This window comes from Garra rufa, chromosome 7, assembly GCF_049309525.1.
Source record: "Garra rufa chromosome 7, GarRuf1.0, whole genome shotgun sequence".
Taxonomy (NCBI): Eukaryota; Metazoa; Chordata; class Actinopteri; order Cypriniformes; family Cyprinidae; genus Garra; species Garra rufa.
The window spans coordinates 1,487,230-1,508,572 of NC_133367.1; the positions used below are offsets into that span (position 1 = coordinate 1,487,230).

The window sequence follows — 21,343 nt, forward strand, 5'->3', positions numbered from 1 at the left end:
GAAGAGTAGCTAAAAATACCTGTGCGACCTAATACCTCTGACGGGTCCTGAAGTCCATATTTGATGGACAGTTTACTGTCCCAAGAGGCCACGAGAGAGGATTTCAACATGGTGGGGAAAAGTGATTGAAATGCTGTTTTAGATCACATGACAAAGTAATAACACATGTAGTATGTTCAGATTGTATTCCTACTACTTACATTCATACTTTATAAAACACATTTTAACAGTAAAGAAGCAAGTTCTTCAAGTGTATTACCTACTCTGACACTATGAGATGCTGGGAATCTCAAATTAGTGACAGACAGGGAGACTGTTTAGGAAACATATTTGAATACAGTGATTATTCTTGCAATTTTGTTTGTTGGATGCTGTTGGTGCATTAATTACTCAATGCATCTTTGAAAAGAACTCAAATAATAAGATTTCCTTTTAACAAACTTCTATGCTTGACTACCTGCACAGAGAAAACACCTGCACAAATATAACCTATGAATATAATCTCTGTTAACATCCCTTTGTTGGCCTTTTTTATCAAAACATTACATTGGCTTACTGTGTGCAGTGAATAGTGCAGGTTGAACTTATCTACACATCACAACAATCAGTGGCACTCTTAGAACATTTTAAATGATTTTCCAATCAGCACTTCAGAAAAAACGTTGGGGCCGGGGTTATTCTGTTGGTAATATTAAAAATTATAATGTGTATTACTACTGAAAAACATTTCGCACTGCGTAATGCATTAGGTAATTGGCACAAATTATAATTATGTTTGAGGACATGTGATATAAACAAAGCGTAAATTATCAATATTTTAAGCTTAAATCACCACTTTCTGAACTAACACATCTAAATGATTTTGTGGTCGGGATTATTACCAAGAAATCTGCACTGATGTGTTTATGATTAAATTTATTTGTCATAGTCACCAGACAAAAAACTGTTCAGAGCTCCTCGATTTTAGTCTATTGCTATTATATTACTATCATGAAGGGCTTAAGTCTTTAAACTTTTGAATGACTTGTTGTTTGTCAAAATTAATTAAGATGTTTATAGATAAAGCATAGCATAAATGTAAACTAACAAACCTTGGACCGTCTATGGTCTTGTGCAAGTTAAGGGGTTAAAAGGCTCTGTTAACAACACCCCGAGCAACATTGATCTGAATCGTCAGACCGGAGACCTCAACATCAGAAACATCCCAAAAAATCTGGATGGAGATTATAAAATGGAGATTATTACCAGAAGAATGATTTTACGCAGGAAATACCATATTCCTGTTATTGGTGAGTAGATCTTGTTTTTATTGAAGGGCAAGATGGGGGAAGATGCCCCCCCCCCCCTCGTTTAGATATAATTTATTGTTAATATTTATATATTTGTAAAGTCTCATTTATTTAAAATACTAAGTCATCTATGCTTTTGAAAACTGTATTTTGACAATTTATTTGAATAATTGAGTAACCAATGACAGAAAAAGCAGAATCCCAGTAAAAGGGATTCATCTGAAAGTTAGAATTATCTTTTGACCTACATACAAGCATATAAAATATTCACATATTGATATGCCCATATTTTAATTGACAATATATCATAATAGCAGCACTATTAATGCAAACCGAATAATTTCAATTAATTGGCCTGTAGGTTTTAACCCCTGAACTTAAATAGTTGTAATTCATGAATACTTTGGAATACTGACATGAGGTTTGTCTCGTCTTAAAGAAGACACTCTGATTATTGCTAAAGTAGAAGCATTTCAAAATGATGAATCTGTAAAAAAAAAAGTTATAGAAGTAAAGTTTTCCTGTAAATGAAATATTCAGTACTAAACATTTTATATAAAAACAAATTATATAATTAACAAATTAAAAAATTAATTCCATGCACAACCAGTTCTTGCAAAAGTATCAGAAAATATGTATTTTCAGTGAGGTTTTTTTTATTTAGTTTTACAATAGGTCTCCATCCTACGTACCTGTTGATTACCTACATGTGTTCATTGATTGCTTTATTTTTATATATTAAAAAAGCAAAGGGATATGTCTAATCAAGTTATGGTATAAATAAAATTGAGGTTCCCATGATATTTTGTTTAGGTGCTATGCCAAAAAAAAACCATCATGTGACAGCACACACACACACACACACACATACATATATTGTTGATGCGTTCACCTGTCACCAATCAATGATTTTTTTGTAAAAATATCACTTCTATCACAAACCGGTCACCTTAATAAATGTTATTTCCTACTGTAATTAATAATTCAGGAAGTTATAAAACATAGTAGTTACTAGTTAACTATTTTTGTGAGCTCATCTAAAGTAGGATTATACTACTGCTTTTACAAAACAGATTTAAAAGCTCAAGTATATTTTAAACAGAAAAAGGAAACAAACACAACATAGGATATTTGAAGATGCAAAAAAAAAATTCTGTACACTAGATATAAAATAAACAATACACATCTGCAAAATCAGATAAAAATAAAGGAACTAAAAAAAACAACTGAATTAAAAAAGAACAAGAAAGTAAATATAGACAGCAAAATAAGCAACAAAACTAACAAAAGCCAACAAAATGATTAAAATAGAAGATAACTGAGCCTTAGAGTAGTCCTCACTTTAGATGAGCTCACAAAATAGTTAATTGAAAACTACTTAATGTTTTATAACCACCTCAATTAATAATGAATTACAGTAAGAATGTGTGTTAGTAAAGCTTTTATTAAAGGGGTCCTATAATGCTTTTTCACTTTTTGAACTTTAGTGTGTGGTGTGTATGTTTGGGCATAAAAAAACATCTACAAAGTTAGAAATCTCAAAGTCCACTCCAAAGGGAGTTTTTAAGGTTTTAAATCAGTTTTCAAGAACTACAACGAACGGCTCCTTTGGACTACAGCGTTTGTTTTCCTGATGCTATGATGTCATAACGTAAATCCCGCTTACGGAAATTCAAATCACGGACGGGGTGCGGGATTCGCTTACCGTTAGCAGTGTAGCAAGGACAGCCGCTTCCGGAATGCTTCAGCGAGCCTTGACTAAAGTGTCTACGAAATGTAGACTCCTTTAGCGATCTGATGTGTTTTTGTAAGAAAAATATCCATATTTAAAACGTAAGAATCACTTTTATCTTGCTGCTGTGGGAAGGGGCGTGGCAGTAATAAACCCTTGCTAAGATGTTCGCCAATTGCAACGGAGTGGGGCTGCTAACCAATCACAATACATCCTGGGGAGAAAGCTATTGTAATAATGTAAATTATGTGAAAAATTATGCGTCTTTGGAACCACTAAGCATTAGAGCATGTTTTAGTGCACCGTCAAATCAAAATAAAGACTTTGTAAAAGAGCATAATAGGACCCCTTTAACACACTGAGTAACTAATAATATGTATAAATGCATTTATTTAAATAGTTTATTAATCATTTACTTACTCTATTAATACATTTATTCATATAATGAATCACTGATGACAAATGTAAATTGTAAATAATGTAATGCTTTATTTAGAAAATATAAATTAAAGCTTAATAAATATGAAAATACAAATATTAAATGCATTATTAATATGCTCATAATAAATTAAGAACAAAACATTATAGCTGTATTTATAAACAGCTAACTAATGTCTATTAATGTAGGGAAAATACTTTATAAATGATGAATTGAATTATTAATGCTTAAGTAATGGTTCATAGCGTGCAGCTATTTTAAAGTGTTACCAAAATTGATTATAAAATAGTGTAGTAAATTTTGTAATACAACAGTTGACATCACGACATCATTTGCTAAACGATTGAAAGGACTATTCCATGGTAATGCAATGTCTGATTGTAAAATGGTTTTCACGGGATGAGGATAATTACAAAAATATGTTATTGCGGGGTGTAACTAACATTAATAAAAAAGTCAAGATGTCTGAAATGTACATCTAATTCATGGAAACACTATATGATAACCCTATTTATTACAATAACATTATTATTGTTTATTACAATATTATATTTTTTACAATTTATTATTATAAAAACAATAATGTGTAGCCATTTATCAAAAGTCCTGAGATGAGATTTTTTACCATTTATGGTCAAGAGAAAAAATGTATAGAAGTGGGGTCATCTTATCCCATCTTACCCTCATGTTATAAGATTATGTTAAATTGTATTAGTAAGGGATAATCAATGGTTTAAATGCAAATGCATTAAAGGATTTTTTTTAAATCTAGGGTAGGCAATTTTTTCTATAAACATTTCTGGTTAAAATCCTTTTCACATCATGGTAATTTATAGTTAAAGTGGTCTAAATATAAAAATATAAATAATTGTTCTATGTAAGGCTCAGGACCATAAAATATTCGTCCAATCATTACATTTGGCCTGAATGCAATGATAGGATGTAATGCCCACCTGTTAACCTATTTATCTGCATACCTCCAAACAGCCATTATAGTGAGAGTCGGAGGCAGGGCTTCTGTACAACACATTTCACAAATCAGAGAGTCGCAGTGAGAAAATCACATCAACGGTCACTGAGTAACGAGCACATAGCAGCACATTGCTATAAATGTAGTAATAATTTCATTTCATTTCATATATACTATAGTTGGTTTTAGTTGCTTTTGGGAAACGCACCCCTGGTTAGTAATAAGTGAAGTTGGTAATGATGCTTTATTTCTCCGTCTGCTCATTATTCACTTTTGTGTTCTGTTTTATAATGAGCTCAAATGTTCACCTGAATTTGATCAGCTGATCTAATGGACAAATGTCTCTTCTTCTTTCTCATTCCTTTGATGAAAATGTCCTGTTAGACTTGAAATATGCTTTTATGACCAGTATAGTCTTGTTGTAGAATGTATACAATAAACAACTGAGAGTTAAATAAGCTTTAATAGACTAAAATACTTTAAGTGAGAAGTGTGAAAAATCTTCCTGTATGTATTTAATTGAAGTCTGAGTAGCTGTTCCTCACTGTTCTTTATGTGTTTGTTGTTGTAACAGATGCAATGAAGTCATTGTCAGTGAAGGAGGGAGATTCTGTTGCTCTGTCGACTGTTACTGAAACACAGAACAATGATCTGATACAGTGGCTGTTTGAAAACATTACTATAGCTGAAATCAATAAAACAGCCCAACGTTTCTTGATATCTGAACGCCCTGATCTGAAATTCAGACACAGACTGGAGCTGGATCATAAGACTAGATCCCTGATCATCAAAAACATCAAAACCACAGATTTTGGACCTTATGACCTGAAGATCAGCAGCAGCAGATGCACCATAAACAGGAGAATCATTGTTACTGTCACTGGTGAGTAGATCAAGTATGTCAATATAAAAGTTATTATAAGTTATAAAAATTATTTAGATCAGGGCCTGTATTCACAAAACATTTTATCTTAGCACTTAGAGTAAATAGCAGTAAAAGTTTTTAGCTAAGAGTTTTAAAACCTATTCACAAAGCTGCTAAGACTAACTTTTACTAAGGAATAGAGAGAAGTCTTAAGCTAAGATTAAGGGTGGGGTTGACCTCTTTGCTATAAATGATGTCTGCATGCCTACTATGCACACAGTGATTGGCTGATAGGGGAGGAGTCTCTGTCAGAGGTTTATTCATAGAAATATCGTAGAGCTCAATATTATTGCCATATTCAAATAAAGTTTTTAAAAAATGTTGCCACATTCAAATGAAGATTTTAAAATGCAGGCTAAGTGTCACTAAATGAACAAGTATATGTTCAGCTGATTGTCAGCCTTTTATATGTGTGCTTTCCTTTAACAATTAGCTGATATGCATTTAAACAGCTTTTTTATTAACAGAATAGAATAATCATGGCTAATGGCTGCTACTTCATGCCCAACTTGTTAATGAAAACACGGATATAATCAAAGGAAAATTTGGATTTGGGATAATCTCCAAAACCAAAAAAGTTGTGTGGGAAAACATATGTGTGCAAATAAATACAGAGTGTTTCTAAAAAGTTTAAGTTCTAAGGCAGCAACAGCCATTTAGGATAGTTGGGATTTGGTCTTAGTGATTTAGGAGTCCTCTTGACTGCTCCTAATGTTTCTCAGATTTAGCTAGTTTTAGCACTAAAACGAAATACTCTAAAAATGTAGAAGTCCTAAATTTAGGAATGACATGCCCATTAATTTTAAGATTTTCTCCTAAATCGCTGAGTTAAGAGCTACTTTTAGCCTTAAGATGTTTTGTGAATACGGGCCCAGAGCTCTAAAAACAATTCTAAAGTTAAATAAACACAAATTCTCAACTCTTAACTCTTACACTTAATTTCAATAGTTAAACAACATTTGTATATTAAACTGTTGTACTTTGTTAGTTAAAAAAGAAAATAATACATGCTGGGAGTCAAGAATGAGTTTTATACTATGCTGTTGTTATATTCATTTTCATATAAAAGCAACAGAACTGAAATTATATCATGTATATCAGCAACACAGCATCTGTAAATGACGTAATATCTGGCTTTGATCTCATAAGTATCTATCCTAATTCAAGAGGTCAGAACTGTCCGTCGTGACTGGGTTTATTTCACGCCTCCCCTCACTGCAGCAGTCAACTCTCGCCTACATTTCCAGAGAAGTGGTCTCATTGGTTTAATGACTAATGAGTCTGATTAGCTCAGGTGTGTTATTTAGGATTGGAGCTAAACTCTTAAACTGTAGTGTCTCAGAGTTACTGTAACCAGTTATGTGAAATTAATAACAGATCACCTTTCCTATGAATGATTAGACTCTGGATAAGAGCAGGCCACCACATGATGATGATCACATCATGGCCAATAAGTAGTCAAAACACCGGTCTCATTATTCCTTGGCTATTGTTGCTATAGCAAATGTGCCTTATAAACACAATTACAGCAAACAGAGAAAAACATTCAAAAGAGCATGCAAGTTTCTCAGAAAATATAAGCACTGTGTGATTTTGTACACCTCTTAATTAGTGAAAGAACATAATTAGTGAAAATAATGTTCAGGAAATCTGACTGAATACAGTCATTATTTTTGCATTTATTTGTTCCTTTAGTTCTTTGTTTGCTACATTTTTCTTTCATTAAAACTTTACAGTTGCTGATTGTGTGTAGTGAATATTATAGTTGGACCTCACAGCAGTCAGTGGAGCTGTTAGAATGTTTTGAATAACTGTCCAATCAGAGCTTCAGAAAGAAGGCTGGGGGCGGGGTTATAATATTTGTAAGACTATAGATAGATGGACGGATAGATAAATATGTTACATAAATGAATCAGAATGAATTGGTATTACTCTTAAAGCAACATTATTTAGACTAAAGCATCTGATTTTGAACTCTGTAACTGTGCTTGGGCAGGTTTTGTTTACCAAATGCCAAACGTGTGTGTGTGTGTGTGTGTGTGTGTGTGTGTGGGCATGTTTTTGTGACATATCAGGACACAAATGTGTGTAATAACATGGGTATGACATAGGTATTACAAGGAGAGGGTGACTTATGAGGACATTGCCCATGTCCCCACTTTTCAAAAGGCTTATAAATCATACAGAAAATGTTTTTTTGAGAATGTAAAGATATGCACAGTCTCCTGTGAGGGCTAGGTTTAGGTGTAGGGAAGGTGTAGGGTGATAGAAAGTACGGTTTGTACAGTATAAAAACCATTACGTCTATGGAATGTCCCCACAATTCACAAAAACAAACATATGTGTGTGTGTGTGTGTGTACAAATGTCTCCAGTAACACTACAATTATTCTCATATTTGATGTGGTTCAGTATTAGTAGCATTCCTGAGCCATGAAGCACCCCCTGCAAGAAGAATAACTTTATGCCCCACAGAAAACAAATGATCAAAGTAACAAAAATGTAACTAGATGTAACAAATATAGATGTGCACTGTTTTTCTGAACCCATCAGAGTAGTGGTGGTGCCGGGGCTTATGCCTGTTATCTCTGCTTCAGCTATATTAGTGTTTGTTATAGATCAGATACACTGACACTAATGACTGTCTCTCTTTATCATTACAGATTCAGATCTTCACTCAGGTAATGCAGTGCTAATGTTTATAGTGTTTGTTATAGATCAGACTCACTGACACTAATGACTGTCTCTCTTTATCATTACAGATTCAGATCTTCACTCAGGTAATGCAGTGCTAATGTTTATAGCGTTTGTTATAAATCAGACTCACATTCACATTAATGACCAATGTTGGGTAAAGTTACTTCTTAAAGTCATTTTTAACTAAAGTCTAAAAATCAGAGGTCTCAATAAAAGGTCAATAAATGGAAAACAAAGTAACTTGTGCTACTTGTTTGAAAAGGTTTGCATTACTTTACATGTTACTTGAAGAAGTAATCTGATTACTTAACTTGAGTTACTTGTAATGACTATTTCTTTCTTATTACAGTCATCATCATATCATATCTTCACTCAAGTTATATAGTGCTGATGATTATAGTGTTTGTTGACATTAATGTCTGTCTCTTTTTGGTGTTTCAGGTTCACGTCTGCCTCGAGGTGCTGAATCAGGGATTTTTTTTGTTGTTATTCTGGTGGTTGCAGCTGTTGCTGCTGGGATTTACTTCAAGATCTTTAAACAAAACAGAGTTACGAGTAAGTATCACACAAACAGTTCATGTAATATGGAGAAAAAACCTTAAACTCTGATTACCATTAAGACAATACAATTCTTTGTCAAACACAGATTCTACAGATATTTTGAAACGTGTGTGTTTGTAGGAGTATTATAGACCTTAATCATGGTGATATTAAATATATTTAGTATTAGACAACTTTTCAAAAGAAACACTATTAATAAAGAAATATTAAAATTAGCACAGATTTTGTGCTTTTTACATTTAGCCTGAACAGCAAACCGTGTGTCATTCTGAATATACTACATATAATACTCAAAAATAACATAAAAAAATAAACTAATAATAAATATTATTAAACGAGCAACTAGATTGACAAGCAGGACTATATATTTTAAATATATAGTAAATATATATATATTTAATGCTTTTTGACAGAGTCATTTCTGGCACACAAAAACTAAATAAAATGTGATTGGCTGATTTATATGACATTTAGTGGGTTCTTGTCTGCCTGTGACAATGCAAGATTTACAATAAATTAAAATGTGTTTGCTTTTTAGCAAGATAATGGATCTAACCAAGAAGAACAAACACTCTGTGTGAGATATGGATTCATTCTGTTGTTCATTTAGACATCATAACAACATTAACATAATTAATACAAATATAAAGGCAGAACTGATTTTTTTTGTACTTACTTTCTTCATTTTCTGACTATGAGAAGCCTTAAAAATACTGTTCTCTGAGACACACTGGCCTTCATTCAGATATTGACCAATTTGAGAACAGATGTTTATGGTGCTTTAGAAAATAATAAGATACTGCAAATTAAAAGACATTTACTGAGTTTAGATATTTAATCAAACTATTATATTTAAATGTTTAGTGTATGTTTATTCCCATCTAATAGTGTTTCAAACAGTGTAGAAAAATATCAATTATCTGTCTGTCTGTCTGTCTCTGTGTGTGTGTGTGTGTGTGTGTGTGTGTGTGTGTATTTCATATATTTCTACTCTGTTTGAAACACTATTAATAATTGGCCCATTCATTTATTGGTCAAATGAGAGGGTAAACTATGCAATTAACCAAAAGCTTTACTCTTAATGTTTACTGTGTGTTCATAATCCCCAGTATTTAATGTTTGTTACTATGGCTTCATTAATTAATTTATTAAGCACTACTATTTCAATGCTGCATCAGTGTTATAAAATGAGTTCGGACTGTTTTCTTCTTCCTCTTCTTCTTTGGACTTACATGCCTTTTCTATTATTTTCTCTTTCCTCAATTTAGAAGAGAATGGACAAAACCATAGACAACAGGACACAGATGATCCTGATGAAGATACTAAATTGGGCAATGATCCTTAAAGCAGAGAACAGCAGTAGTTTAGAGTCACTGTAACAGTATACACATGGAGTTTATGAAGTCAAGCCAATTGCATTGTTGTAATATGAAACTAATGAGTGAAGGCTTTCATTTGCTTTGGCATAAAAAGAGAAACAAGCTTTGGTTTATGATGAAGTTGAAATTGCACTTATGTTATTATATTCTTTTGTATTAAGAGCCAGTTCGACTGATTTATAATAATGCAGGATTGAATAGCCAACTGTAAATGGCATTTTTTGTTTCACAGACATAATCTCAAGCTAATTAATGTATATGTGCTTTTATTCATGTTTTTTATTTGATGCTCTTGCACTGTTACATTGCACATAGTTGTGCTTTATTGAAGTGTTCATAAATGTTTTGAATTGTAATTACAGTATGGCATTTTATATATATATATATATATATATATATATATATATATATATATATATATATTAGTTTGTTTTGTTTTTCTGTCACCTGATATAATGTGAATGTAATGTGAATGTCTTAATTTAGAAGACCACATTGCTGTCATTCGTTGTGTTCATACAGGAGACACAGACGTTCTTTCCTTTTCATTCCTTCACATTTCGTTCCTTCAGTTTATGTTTGTTTATAAACTTTTATAACAGGAAACGCATCACAGTATTTTTTGCTCACGCTTTCAGTAATGAAAATAAAATGTGTGTGATTAATTTTGTTTTGTGTTTGTTAATTCACTGAAAACACTTTATTTGATTATTTTAGTCACTGATGATGAAAGGATCACATCAATTCACTGAAACTGAAAATCAGGTTTACACATCCCATGTTTACATGAGTTTTAATGAACAGATCAAATATTTTATTGCGATCAAATGTGAATATATATCCGTCTAAAGGAAGATGAACCTAAGGCTGACTTTCAAGATGGGGTATAATAGTAGAAAGAACTAAATATGCTCAGATTTAAGTTCAGCCTTGTTTGGATTCTCAACAGTCTGAAACTAGACAAGACATTGTCTTGGAGATCCTTTAGTTCTTGTACATGTTACATCAGCCAATAGATATAGTTCTTGTGGGTTCGGGCACATGCAGGAGTGGCGGGAAATGAGGAAGCAGATCGATTAGCAAAACATGCAATGGCAAAAGAAGGTATAGATATGCAAATGATGTATAGTAAAACCAAACTTAGCTAAGTCAATAATTAAAAAGAAGATAACAGAAAAATGGCAATCCTATTGGGATAATGAACAAAATGGCAGACATCTTTACTCAATACAATCAATGGTAAATAAAGGAAGGAATTCAAGAGGGAGTAGAAAGGCAAGGCAAGTTTATTTATATAGCACATTTCATACACAATGGTAATTCAAAGTGCTGTACATAAGAGGAAAAATTTAAAATAATAGTCACACAAACAGATTTAAGAACATATCGAAGAACATTTTAAATGTTTTTAAAATTGATTTAAAAATTAATTAAAACAGTAGAAATGGTTATCACATTAAGAACATTTAAGATGATTTGAAAATTTAATTTTAAAATTAATTTGCACAGTAAAATGATTATACATAAAATAATGCAGTCTGTTCGGACGTAGCACAGTGCTCATTCAATAAATGCACAACTAAACAGGTGAGTTTTGAGTCTGCATTTAAATGTGGCTATTGTATTAGCACATCTGATCTCTTCTGGAAGCTGATTCCAACTGCGGGCGGCATAATAGTTATAAGCGGATTCCCCTTGTTTTGTGTGAACCCTTGATATTACTAACTGACTCGATCCTAGTGATCTGAGTTGTCTGTTAGGTTTGTATACTGTGAGCATATTTGCAATGTACAAAAACCATCACAGCCTTGTTCATACGTGAAGCCGACAAAATATTCCCATATCCAATCACTTCCCCAACATCCATCAGCACTTCTTCCACAGTTACACCGTTCGCCGGAACACACCTGATGCCATGACGAAGGGAAACAGGTGGCCTCACCCCCACAGAGGGAGACGCCATCCTATTCCCACACAAACTCCACTAATACCGCAAAGTGGCACTTAAGAAGATAATCCTTGTTTTCATTAAAAATATTTTTGTTTTTATAGAGAAAAGGGGGAAAAAAAGTATAATATTAGGCAGAAAAACCCAAACAATCACCCTCTCCAAGTGAGAACTCTCAGATGCCCTCGGATACCCTCAGAGAGAGAGAGAGAGAGAGAGAGAGAGAGAGAGAAATAAAGTAGTAAGTAATGGTCTACTCACCATAGACCGTAACATGAAATCTGTACTTAGCCTCTGAACTGCTGTTTAGATGTGTATGAGTTCCCAGCCTCTTGATTTATTTTAGCTATGAGTGACTTGTTAGTTCCAAAGGTATCTGATCAGCCTCTCAGATCAAACAGAAACAGTTTCTCAGTCAAACATATAATTTTAACTAAAGATTTTAATTCAAACTGAATATAGAATCAGCAGCATGGCAAATAAATGGCTTTTTCTTCTCTGTGTTTCAGTACATAGCCGATATAATCATAATGGACCACAAAAACAAGTTATAATCAGCTAGGCCTCTCCAGTGGCCTCATGTACAAAGACTTGCGTTGAATTAATACTAAAACATTGCGTACGGACAAAGCTGTAAATGTGTGTACGCAGTAAAAAAATCAGATGTATGAAACACTGGGTAAACGGAATTCCACGCATAATCTCTTTGTACACCCGAATTAACGTGAAATTGAGCGCACATGCACGAGCGCAAAACCCCTCCCTGCCTCCTCCCCCGTATAAATATGGTAATGACTCCACTTTGGCAAAACCAAACGAAAAAGCAAGCAAGAGAAACTTCACAGAATGATTTGAAGGTGCTCCTATCGGAAGTAGACCGGAGGAAAACTGTGTTATTTGCAAGTTTGTAAAAAAAAAAAAAAAAAATAGAAAAAATAGAGTGGGAGAGTTTAGCTGACGCGGTTAACGCAGTGGGGTCTGAACATCGCACTGTGAACAAATTAAAAAAGAAATGGTCCGATGTAAAGGTGCAGGTAAGAGGAGAACAGTGCCGACTTCACATCAGTCAGAGTCATAGAGCGGAATCAGATGAACGTCTTTGTCTTGTAACGGAAAAATATATTGTTGTTTGAATAAGTGCAACGTTGTCTTTATGAAATTAACAAGTAGGCCTATGTCTATGAAGGTTCATATAATGCCTCACCACACGGTGTGATGTTGACATAATGTGATTTAGTTTGACACAAAGCATCCGAGTGATCCTTGTCAGCTAGGTAAAATATTTTATAAGAAATATCTATTTTGATTTTATGGCTATCTGCTGAATTTGCTGATGCTTGTAAATTACATGATGTAATTTATTAACATGTCATCATATTATATAGCCTATATAGCCATTGAGATGGACATCCCAGTGGATCACAGTGTTGTTTTAATTAGTTTACATAAGATATACATACATAAGATATATACATAAGATACCCTCTATATAGTGTGTCACAATAATAACAGAACAATAATAACTATAATAGTGTGTATACTTTAGTGTGTCTGGACAGTGTTGTGTGAGGAAAATAAAGAAATCACAGGACAGGTTAAATACTTTTGGAGGCTGGCTCCATTTATCATCAAAACAAAAATAAATAACAGATTTTACAGTAATAACCTGAACAAAGAAATGGCACAGACCTATAGAATTATTATACATCAAAGGAGGAATGACATAAAGGAGTAGTTCACTTTTAAAATGAAAATTCTGTCATCATATACTGCTCCAACGCACAGAGGGAAGTTCCACCGCTCCTGAAATCCCCTCGCTCCGATGCTGGACAGCAGTTCATCGAACTGGGCGCGGGACAGGCGGAAGTACCGCTGAAAGCGGCCGTCATCCAGGCGCAGCTCCTGGAGCAAGTGATGAAACTCGCCGACCGCCTCCGAAGGGTCTGGTGGACCCAAATACGGCGACGATGATCCCTACGCCGCTGTTCTGCTCTCCAGCGCAAATACAGAGCGGTGACTCTCTCGATAAATGACCGATCAACAACAGACATCTTGTAAAAAGATGGCCGCCAACGGGGTTTGAAACTTTCGCCTCTGACGCGCGTGACGCGCGTAAATTTCGCTTCAAACTTTTGTTTTTACGCGCGTCGATTTCGCTCTTGACGCACGAATGAACACAAAGTGGTCACGCGTATAACTAGACGCGGCAGGCGCGAATTTAGACGCATATTCGCGTTTGGTGTGAACGCAGCATTAGAAGTAAGTCGTGTAAACTGCACCGCTAATGTCACAGAATAGCATAGTTTAATAACAGCGGGGAATATTGTCACACAGTGTTACATCTTTCCCCAGCTGCGCGACTGGAGTTTAATACAGGTTAGTGTCTTCTCCTGGTTTGCGAAGCATTAATAAACTATCTAAAATGATAAATAACAAATTGGAGATTAAAATAATATCAGTTTTGTCTAACTTTAAATGAATACTAAAAACAGAAATGAAAAGTTTACTCCAGCCAGAAATGTACTTTTACTATGGTAAAATAAATATTCAGCGATATCTTCAAAAGGCTTTTGAATTCTGGCGCTCTTTTTTTCTCCGCATAGTGTTGCTATGGCAACTAGTAAACAGCGTAAATTTGGTTATGCTAGCATGTGTGGAAATATTTAAACCACGCCTGTTACAATTAACCCCGTGTTAGGTTGTGCCCCGCTCACCCCTAATTTGTGGCGGCCCACCACAACATCAAAATTGATCACCACACAATGATTTTCTATGTTGTACTTTTGAAATGGGATGATATCCTTTAGAATATAATATTGTTAGAATGCTGTTGGGATGTCAGGGTTAGCACACTATAACCAGAGAGGGTAAAGCGGTAATCAAGGATCTTTTTATAACGTTACAGCTACTTGTCAAGGTCGACTTGTCGTGCAGTATAAGTACAGTATAGACTATTCATTTTATTTACTCTGACACCCCCACACCACAAATACAATTCAATTCTGTGGGAAACACAGAGCTATTTTGTTTTACAATACTCTATTAGAAAAGACAAACTAGCAGTGTAAGAACGAGTGTAACCCAGTTTCAAAATGTATGTTCATCTTTTTCCCTAACAGTGTAAATAAAAAACAAGGTGACAGGAGAGGTCAGCGTGAGGGCAGTCTGTCATAGATCCATGAGGAAAAATGAAAAGCCACACGAATTGAGAGTAGGGTGACTATAGGGTCAATGTTAGGGTAATGGTTTGGCCTGCTGATAAGTTGCCCAGCTGATAAGTAGCATTATCTAAATGTAAATGGCTCATTCTACTGTTATGGATGTGAATGGGTAGGCCTTACAACCGTATGCTTTTATTAGTTATATTTTTCTCTTGTTAACAGCTCTTGTTTAGCTCTCAAGAGGTATTTCTGATCTAAGCTTCTATTTTTCCCTAGATGGTGTTAAAAGACTCGAAACCTGTCATTTTGGTGAGCACCCACTGCTCCTGTGTGGCGGGGTGTGCCTTATGCAACCATTTGGTTGCACTACTATACCAAACAGCACACTTTTCACAATTAGGCATCCCTGCTGTACCCCCAGTGCACAGTTGCACAGAAACTGAGCAGACCTGGCATAAGCCAAGGACCTTGGTAAGTCATCTGTCTGTCATGTGAATTGTACCTATGCACATGTAACTATTGTGATGCCATGTCAAAATGTGTCATTGCTGTCAGGGTGTTAGGCCAGGTCCAGTGGAAGACATGGAGGTCTGCAAATCCCAAAATTCTACTGCTGTTTGTGTAAGGTTAGATTATGTTAGCTTTAGTTTAAGCTATGTGTTGATGTGGTTAATATGTACGCTGCAGTTTTTAAACATTTTTTCATTTCAACATTTTCAGAAGTTCTCTCTACAAAGCACTTGACGGGGAAATGCCAGATCTCTCCACACTGAGAGTGGCAGAAGTCTATAAGGACTTCCCCCCTTTGCTTGCACCTCTGGTGACCACCATGGGCATGTCAGTGGAAGTCCCATTAGTTCAGACAACTTTTCGGGCTGTCCAGGCAGGGAGTGTGCTTTCATTTCAGCAAAAAACACCAGAAATGCGGGAAATCATCAACATCCCAGATGCCCCTGCCCAATCTTCCCTTCCCATCCATGGCTATAGGCTTGAGCCAACCACATGCGCCTATGTGTTATCAGAAGAGGAACATGTATGTATGAAAGCGCTACAGGTGTCATTTCACATGGCCCACAGGATTGAAGCTGCAACACGGGAGCAGACCTCATGCGAGGAATGGCATCGACTGAGAAAGATGCGAGTCACATCTACACGCTTCCATGAGGCATGCCATGTTCGCTGTCATACATCAGCTGAAAATCTGGCACACAGAATTTTGAGGGGGACTGTCATGACTAAGGACATGAGGAGAGGCGTCGATATGGAGCCAGTTGCCGTGACAGAGTACTGCAGATTAAAAAATGTGAACTATTCACCCTGCGGCTTCATTATACACCCTGATGCTCCATGGCTGGGATGCTCCCCTGATGGAGTCGTGTTTGATCCTTCTGAAAACCCCAAATTCGGCCTGCTGGAAATTAAATGCCCCAACGTCAAGAGTTATGTTGACTGTCCTTACCTGAAAATGTCTGGTGGCTGGTGCGCAGGAGGACATACTTGTTGAGCGCATACACAAAAATGTAGATGTAATGCGTACCATTAGGGACCGAGGAGATCTGTTTTTTTTTTTTTTTACCACTACCTACCGAAGTGTTTGTGTGTTTAAGTCATTTCAGATGTGTTACAGCGGCCCTCACAACCCATCCCCCTTCCCGTGAGGATGGACACTGGTTTACAGCGGCCCTCACAACCCCCCCCCTTCCCGTGAGGATGGACACTGCGTTACAGCGGCCCTCACAACCCCCCCCCCCCCCCCTTCCCGTGAGGATGGACACTGCGTTACAGCGGCCCTCACAACCCACACCAGCCCTTTCAAGTGTGCATATTGTATATAGTTCTTTGCAAACCTATGGTGGCATCATGCCTTCAGTCTGCCTTGAACAACCACACATAAACACATATTATGTTGCTATTTTATTGTATTTGACTGTAGATAGATTTACGAGTGAAGTTACCAACACAATAGATTGGCCGTAACACACTCACCCATTTTAGAATCACATTCCCTCTCTCTCTCTCACACACAAAAAAGCAAAACAAAAAATACCTCAGGTCTGAGTTTTAGATTTATGGTATTCTATTTTTTTATTGTATTATTCTTATTTAAACAATATTTACATATATAAACACTCATGTACATACACAAACACACAAATATATATATACACAGCATTATATGTATTGTATTATTTATAGTTATTTACACTAAACAATATTTGCGTACACTACATTTATACAATATATCCACTTATCCATATATCTATCTATACCTATATATATATATATATACCTACCTATATTACATTAGATTATCTTTTGTGTTATGTATTATGAAATTATATAATAAAATATGTAAAGGAAACATTGTCTTACTTTTGTCTGTTGATCAGAGGTATACAGAACAGAATGTGAAATCCATAGTATTTACAAAAGTATATGTACAATATTTACAGGTGACAAACCATTAGACTCAATGGCTCCATGCCTTGACAAGTGGTCCACATTGATAGTTAACAAGCAAACATGCCACTGTAAACAGTTGGTTCATGCTACCAGAAATGGACAATGGGATGACCGTGTCAAACAACTTGTGTTCCTTAATGCGACGGATAAGACGTTCGACATGTACCCTGAGCCTAGCCACAGACTGCGTGTGTGTCACTTCATCAGCTGACATTTGTTTTCCTTTGGTCAGAAAAACAGGCCGGTGGATTTTACATGGCACTAGGCTATCAATTAGAAACCCCTTATCCACCAAGGTCACTAATAGACCCTGCATACAGTGTAGAAACAAATGTTATTGCACCATGAGGTGCCATTCCTACTAAGGCTTTGAAAGTGCAGTGAGACTTGTAATTTGAAAAGACCTCACTTTGTAGTAGCAAAGAGGAAGGTGTTTGGCAGTGGATCTCTGTGCAGTCCAGGATAACCTGTGTGTCTCGAAATTGATGGAATTCTTCTGGCAGATAAGCTTGTACTTGCTCTTTTGTCATCCAAATGCACACTGACCCCAGGACAAAGTAGAGGAAGTTGGCCCAGGTTGTTATGATGCGGCTTACAGTGGTCTGATGTACTTGAAACCGATGACCAAGGTCCTTTTGCTTGAGGCCCAAAGCAAGATGCATCAAGAACAAGAAGAACTCGTCTATTGCAGGAAGTGCCCGAGTGTTTCCAGGCTCCTTGAAGACTTTGGAGCTGGTGACACGAATCATCCTGTGAGTTGCCGGTTCAATCAGTTCCCAGAAGGCCATCAGGTGGTTATATGTTGCAACTCTGTTAAGAAAGAAACATGCATTGGTTCTCACATCATGGCATAACATACATACACATAGCTTTGTAGTAGGTTTCCAGTTTAGGAAATAGGAATGCTGAACTAAAAGTGACTGATACAACAATCTTGCCATATTGAGTCATGACAACTATGAAATTCGGTATGTATGATTAAACTAACTCTGGTTGCTGTTGAAGACAATAGCTAATGTTCATACTTATAATTATGTTAGCCTACGTTGTTATTACTTTGATCAGTGTAACTAGCCTACTTTTAGCCAACTCCAATCATATTTATTAGAAACGTGAACTAGTGTTTTCAGAACGATGGCAACGCTATTACAAATGCTTACCACAGGCAATATAATCTTACCTTGTTTAAAAGCGTATGTCCTCATCGGACCCAGCAAATCTCATGAGACCAAAGCGGTGTATGGTCTTTGTTTGCTCCAACTGCTTCCGTAGATCTTCGATCTCCCTTTTTAACTCCTGGTTTTCATGTAGAACCATGTCCACAGCTGCAGCTTCGGGAACTGAACAATAATCATGTCCAGTCCTCTACGCATCAAAGTCCATATCTTCTTGGTCTACGTCCGAGTCAGGATCAGGGGTCAGCGGTCTCTCTCAAAGTTCCCAAACACTCAACCTCGGCGGCTCCTCCTGGTAATGGTTCCACTCAAACAGTGTAGGGAAAACACCTTTTTTCAGACGTTTCAGACGAGTCCCATCCATAAAGTCATCAGGTCTGAAATGAACGCTACACACCTTTGTGTTTTTATTGACTTGGAAGTCATCTCTCCTGATCTGAACAATCCACTTTTTTCTGAGATCCTTTTCCACTGGAAATGAATGGAAACTCACAGTCGAGTTGTATCTTGCCGACACAACGCACAACGGCACACAACAATGTTCCGACCTAGGTCGCATTAGCTTTTGGTATCGGAAAACCTTTTTCTCCATGGTTAAGCTGCCAAAAACTAGAGATAAGAACAACTAGAAATGTTAGTCGCTGTTAAGTTTCGCGCCATAAACAAGGTTAGCGTCAGATGTACGGAACCGGAAACTGCTAGCCCAGTAGAGAGCGTAGTCGGAAACACGTCACAATCCCCGCTGCATAGAGCCTATATACCCCTCTAAAATGTAATAATGACCCATATCTCAAAAATGCTACAGTAAAATGGTTTCATATGAGGTGTGCATATAGTATGGGACGTCCTGAATAAGAACTGATCATTGTTTTTTTCTACTTATTACAAATGGGGTCAATATACCCCTCTAAAGTCTAATACTGTCCCATATCAGAAAAGAACCATTAAAGACACCAATAAATAACACGGATATTAAAGCAGAAATGCAAAAAAATAAGTAAGTAAAAATTCATGAGCATTTTGTAGTATTATTTCTCAGTCCTGGGCGTCTAAATGAAAAGCGCTCTGTAAGCGTGTTCTCTCTGGGCTGTTTCTGAAACTACCGTAATGACTGTAATATGCGTGCACGTTTAAAATCAATCGCGGCTGGCTTGACCGTGTTTTTCTGAACCGCGGCTGGCTTTACCGCAGTGATTTACTCGCCTAATCTTTTATGAATACTGAGGTTTCGAACGTACTTCTTTCTTCACATACTCTTTTTTTTCTACTATATAGTAGGTAGGCTAAGTAGGCATATTCGGACGCACTTTAAGTAGACGTACGCCCGAATCTCGCGAGCCCTACTTGGGAATTAGTGCACTCGCCTACTAATTCTCGCCTACTCTTTTATAAATACTGAGGACTCGGACATACTTATTCGCTCACCTACTGATTTCCCCTACTATAAAGTAGAGAAGTAGGCGATTTCGGACGCAGCCAATTAGCCTACTGGAACATTTCGGCTTGATATTTCCGCTTCCAGCTGTCACAAACATCCGTATGACGTTTAAGAAAAACATGCCAGCTTTAGCCATAGATATCTATGGCTTTATCTGTCAAACAAGTCTGCTAGCAGCTGAATCATAGTGGATACTCATGCGTGTTTACCATTATCTAAGGACATGGTCATTCCGCGTAACACATAATTCATTCCACAAACGTATACTGAATCGCTATCTCTCTTTGTTGATGTTTTTTCGATTACTGATTCTCGTAGTGATGGGTCGTTCTTGAACGATTCGTTCATTTTGAACGAATCTTTATGTGACTCGAGAAGAACGAGTCGTCTCGGGGAGTGATTCGTTCAGTCACGCATGCGCAATTGCGCAACTATGAACGAAGGACTCAAACCCGAAGACTCGAGAGATGAACTAATCAATTCTGTTTCCGGCTCCAGCAGCATAGGTTAAGCGTATGGGGTTGTCACGTGATGAACGAACGACTCGGACCCGAAGACTCGAGAGATGAACTAATCAATTCTGTTTCCGGCTCCAGCAGCATAGGTTAAGCGTATGGGGTTGTCACGTGATGAACGAACGACTCGGACCCGAAGACTCGAGAGATGAACTAATCAATTCTGTTTCCGGCTCAGGCAGCATAGGTTAAGCGTATGGGGTTGTCACGTGATGAACGAACGACTCGGACCCGAAGACTCGATAGATGAACTAATCAATTCTGTTTCCGGCTCCAGCAGCATAGGTTAAGCGTATGGGGTTGTCACGTGATGAACGAACGACTCGGACCCGAAGACTCTAGAGATGAATTAATCAATTCTGTTTCCGGCTCAGGCAGCATAGGTTAAGCGTATGGGGTTGTCACGTGATGAACGAACGACTCGGACCCGAAGACTCGAGAGATGAACTAATCAATTCTGTTTCCGGCTCAGGCAGCATAGGTTAAGCGTATGGGGTTGTCACGTGATGAACGAACGACTCGGACCCGAAGACTCGAGAGATGAACTAATCAATTCTGTTTCCGGCTCCAGCAGCATAGGTTAAGCGTATGGGGTTGTCACGTGATGAACGAACGACTCGGACCCGAAGACTCGAGAGATGAACTAATCAAT

General features: G+C 36.6%; 1 protein-coding gene across 1 annotated transcript in view; it reads left to right on the top strand.

Annotated features, from left to right (window-relative positions):
* LOC141338913 (uncharacterized) overlaps positions 1-5,321 on the top strand; it is a 13,096-nt gene extending 7,775 nt beyond the window's left edge. Inside the window, exons 4-5 of the mRNA XM_073844526.1 lie at positions 1,134-1,289; positions 5,005-5,321. Of these exons, the coding sequence (XP_073700627.1) occupies positions 1,134-1,289; positions 5,005-5,321 (473 nt within the window). The remainder of the gene's footprint in view (positions 1-1,133; positions 1,290-5,004) is intronic.
* The last annotated feature ends 16,022 nt before the right edge of the window (positions 5,322-21,343 follow it).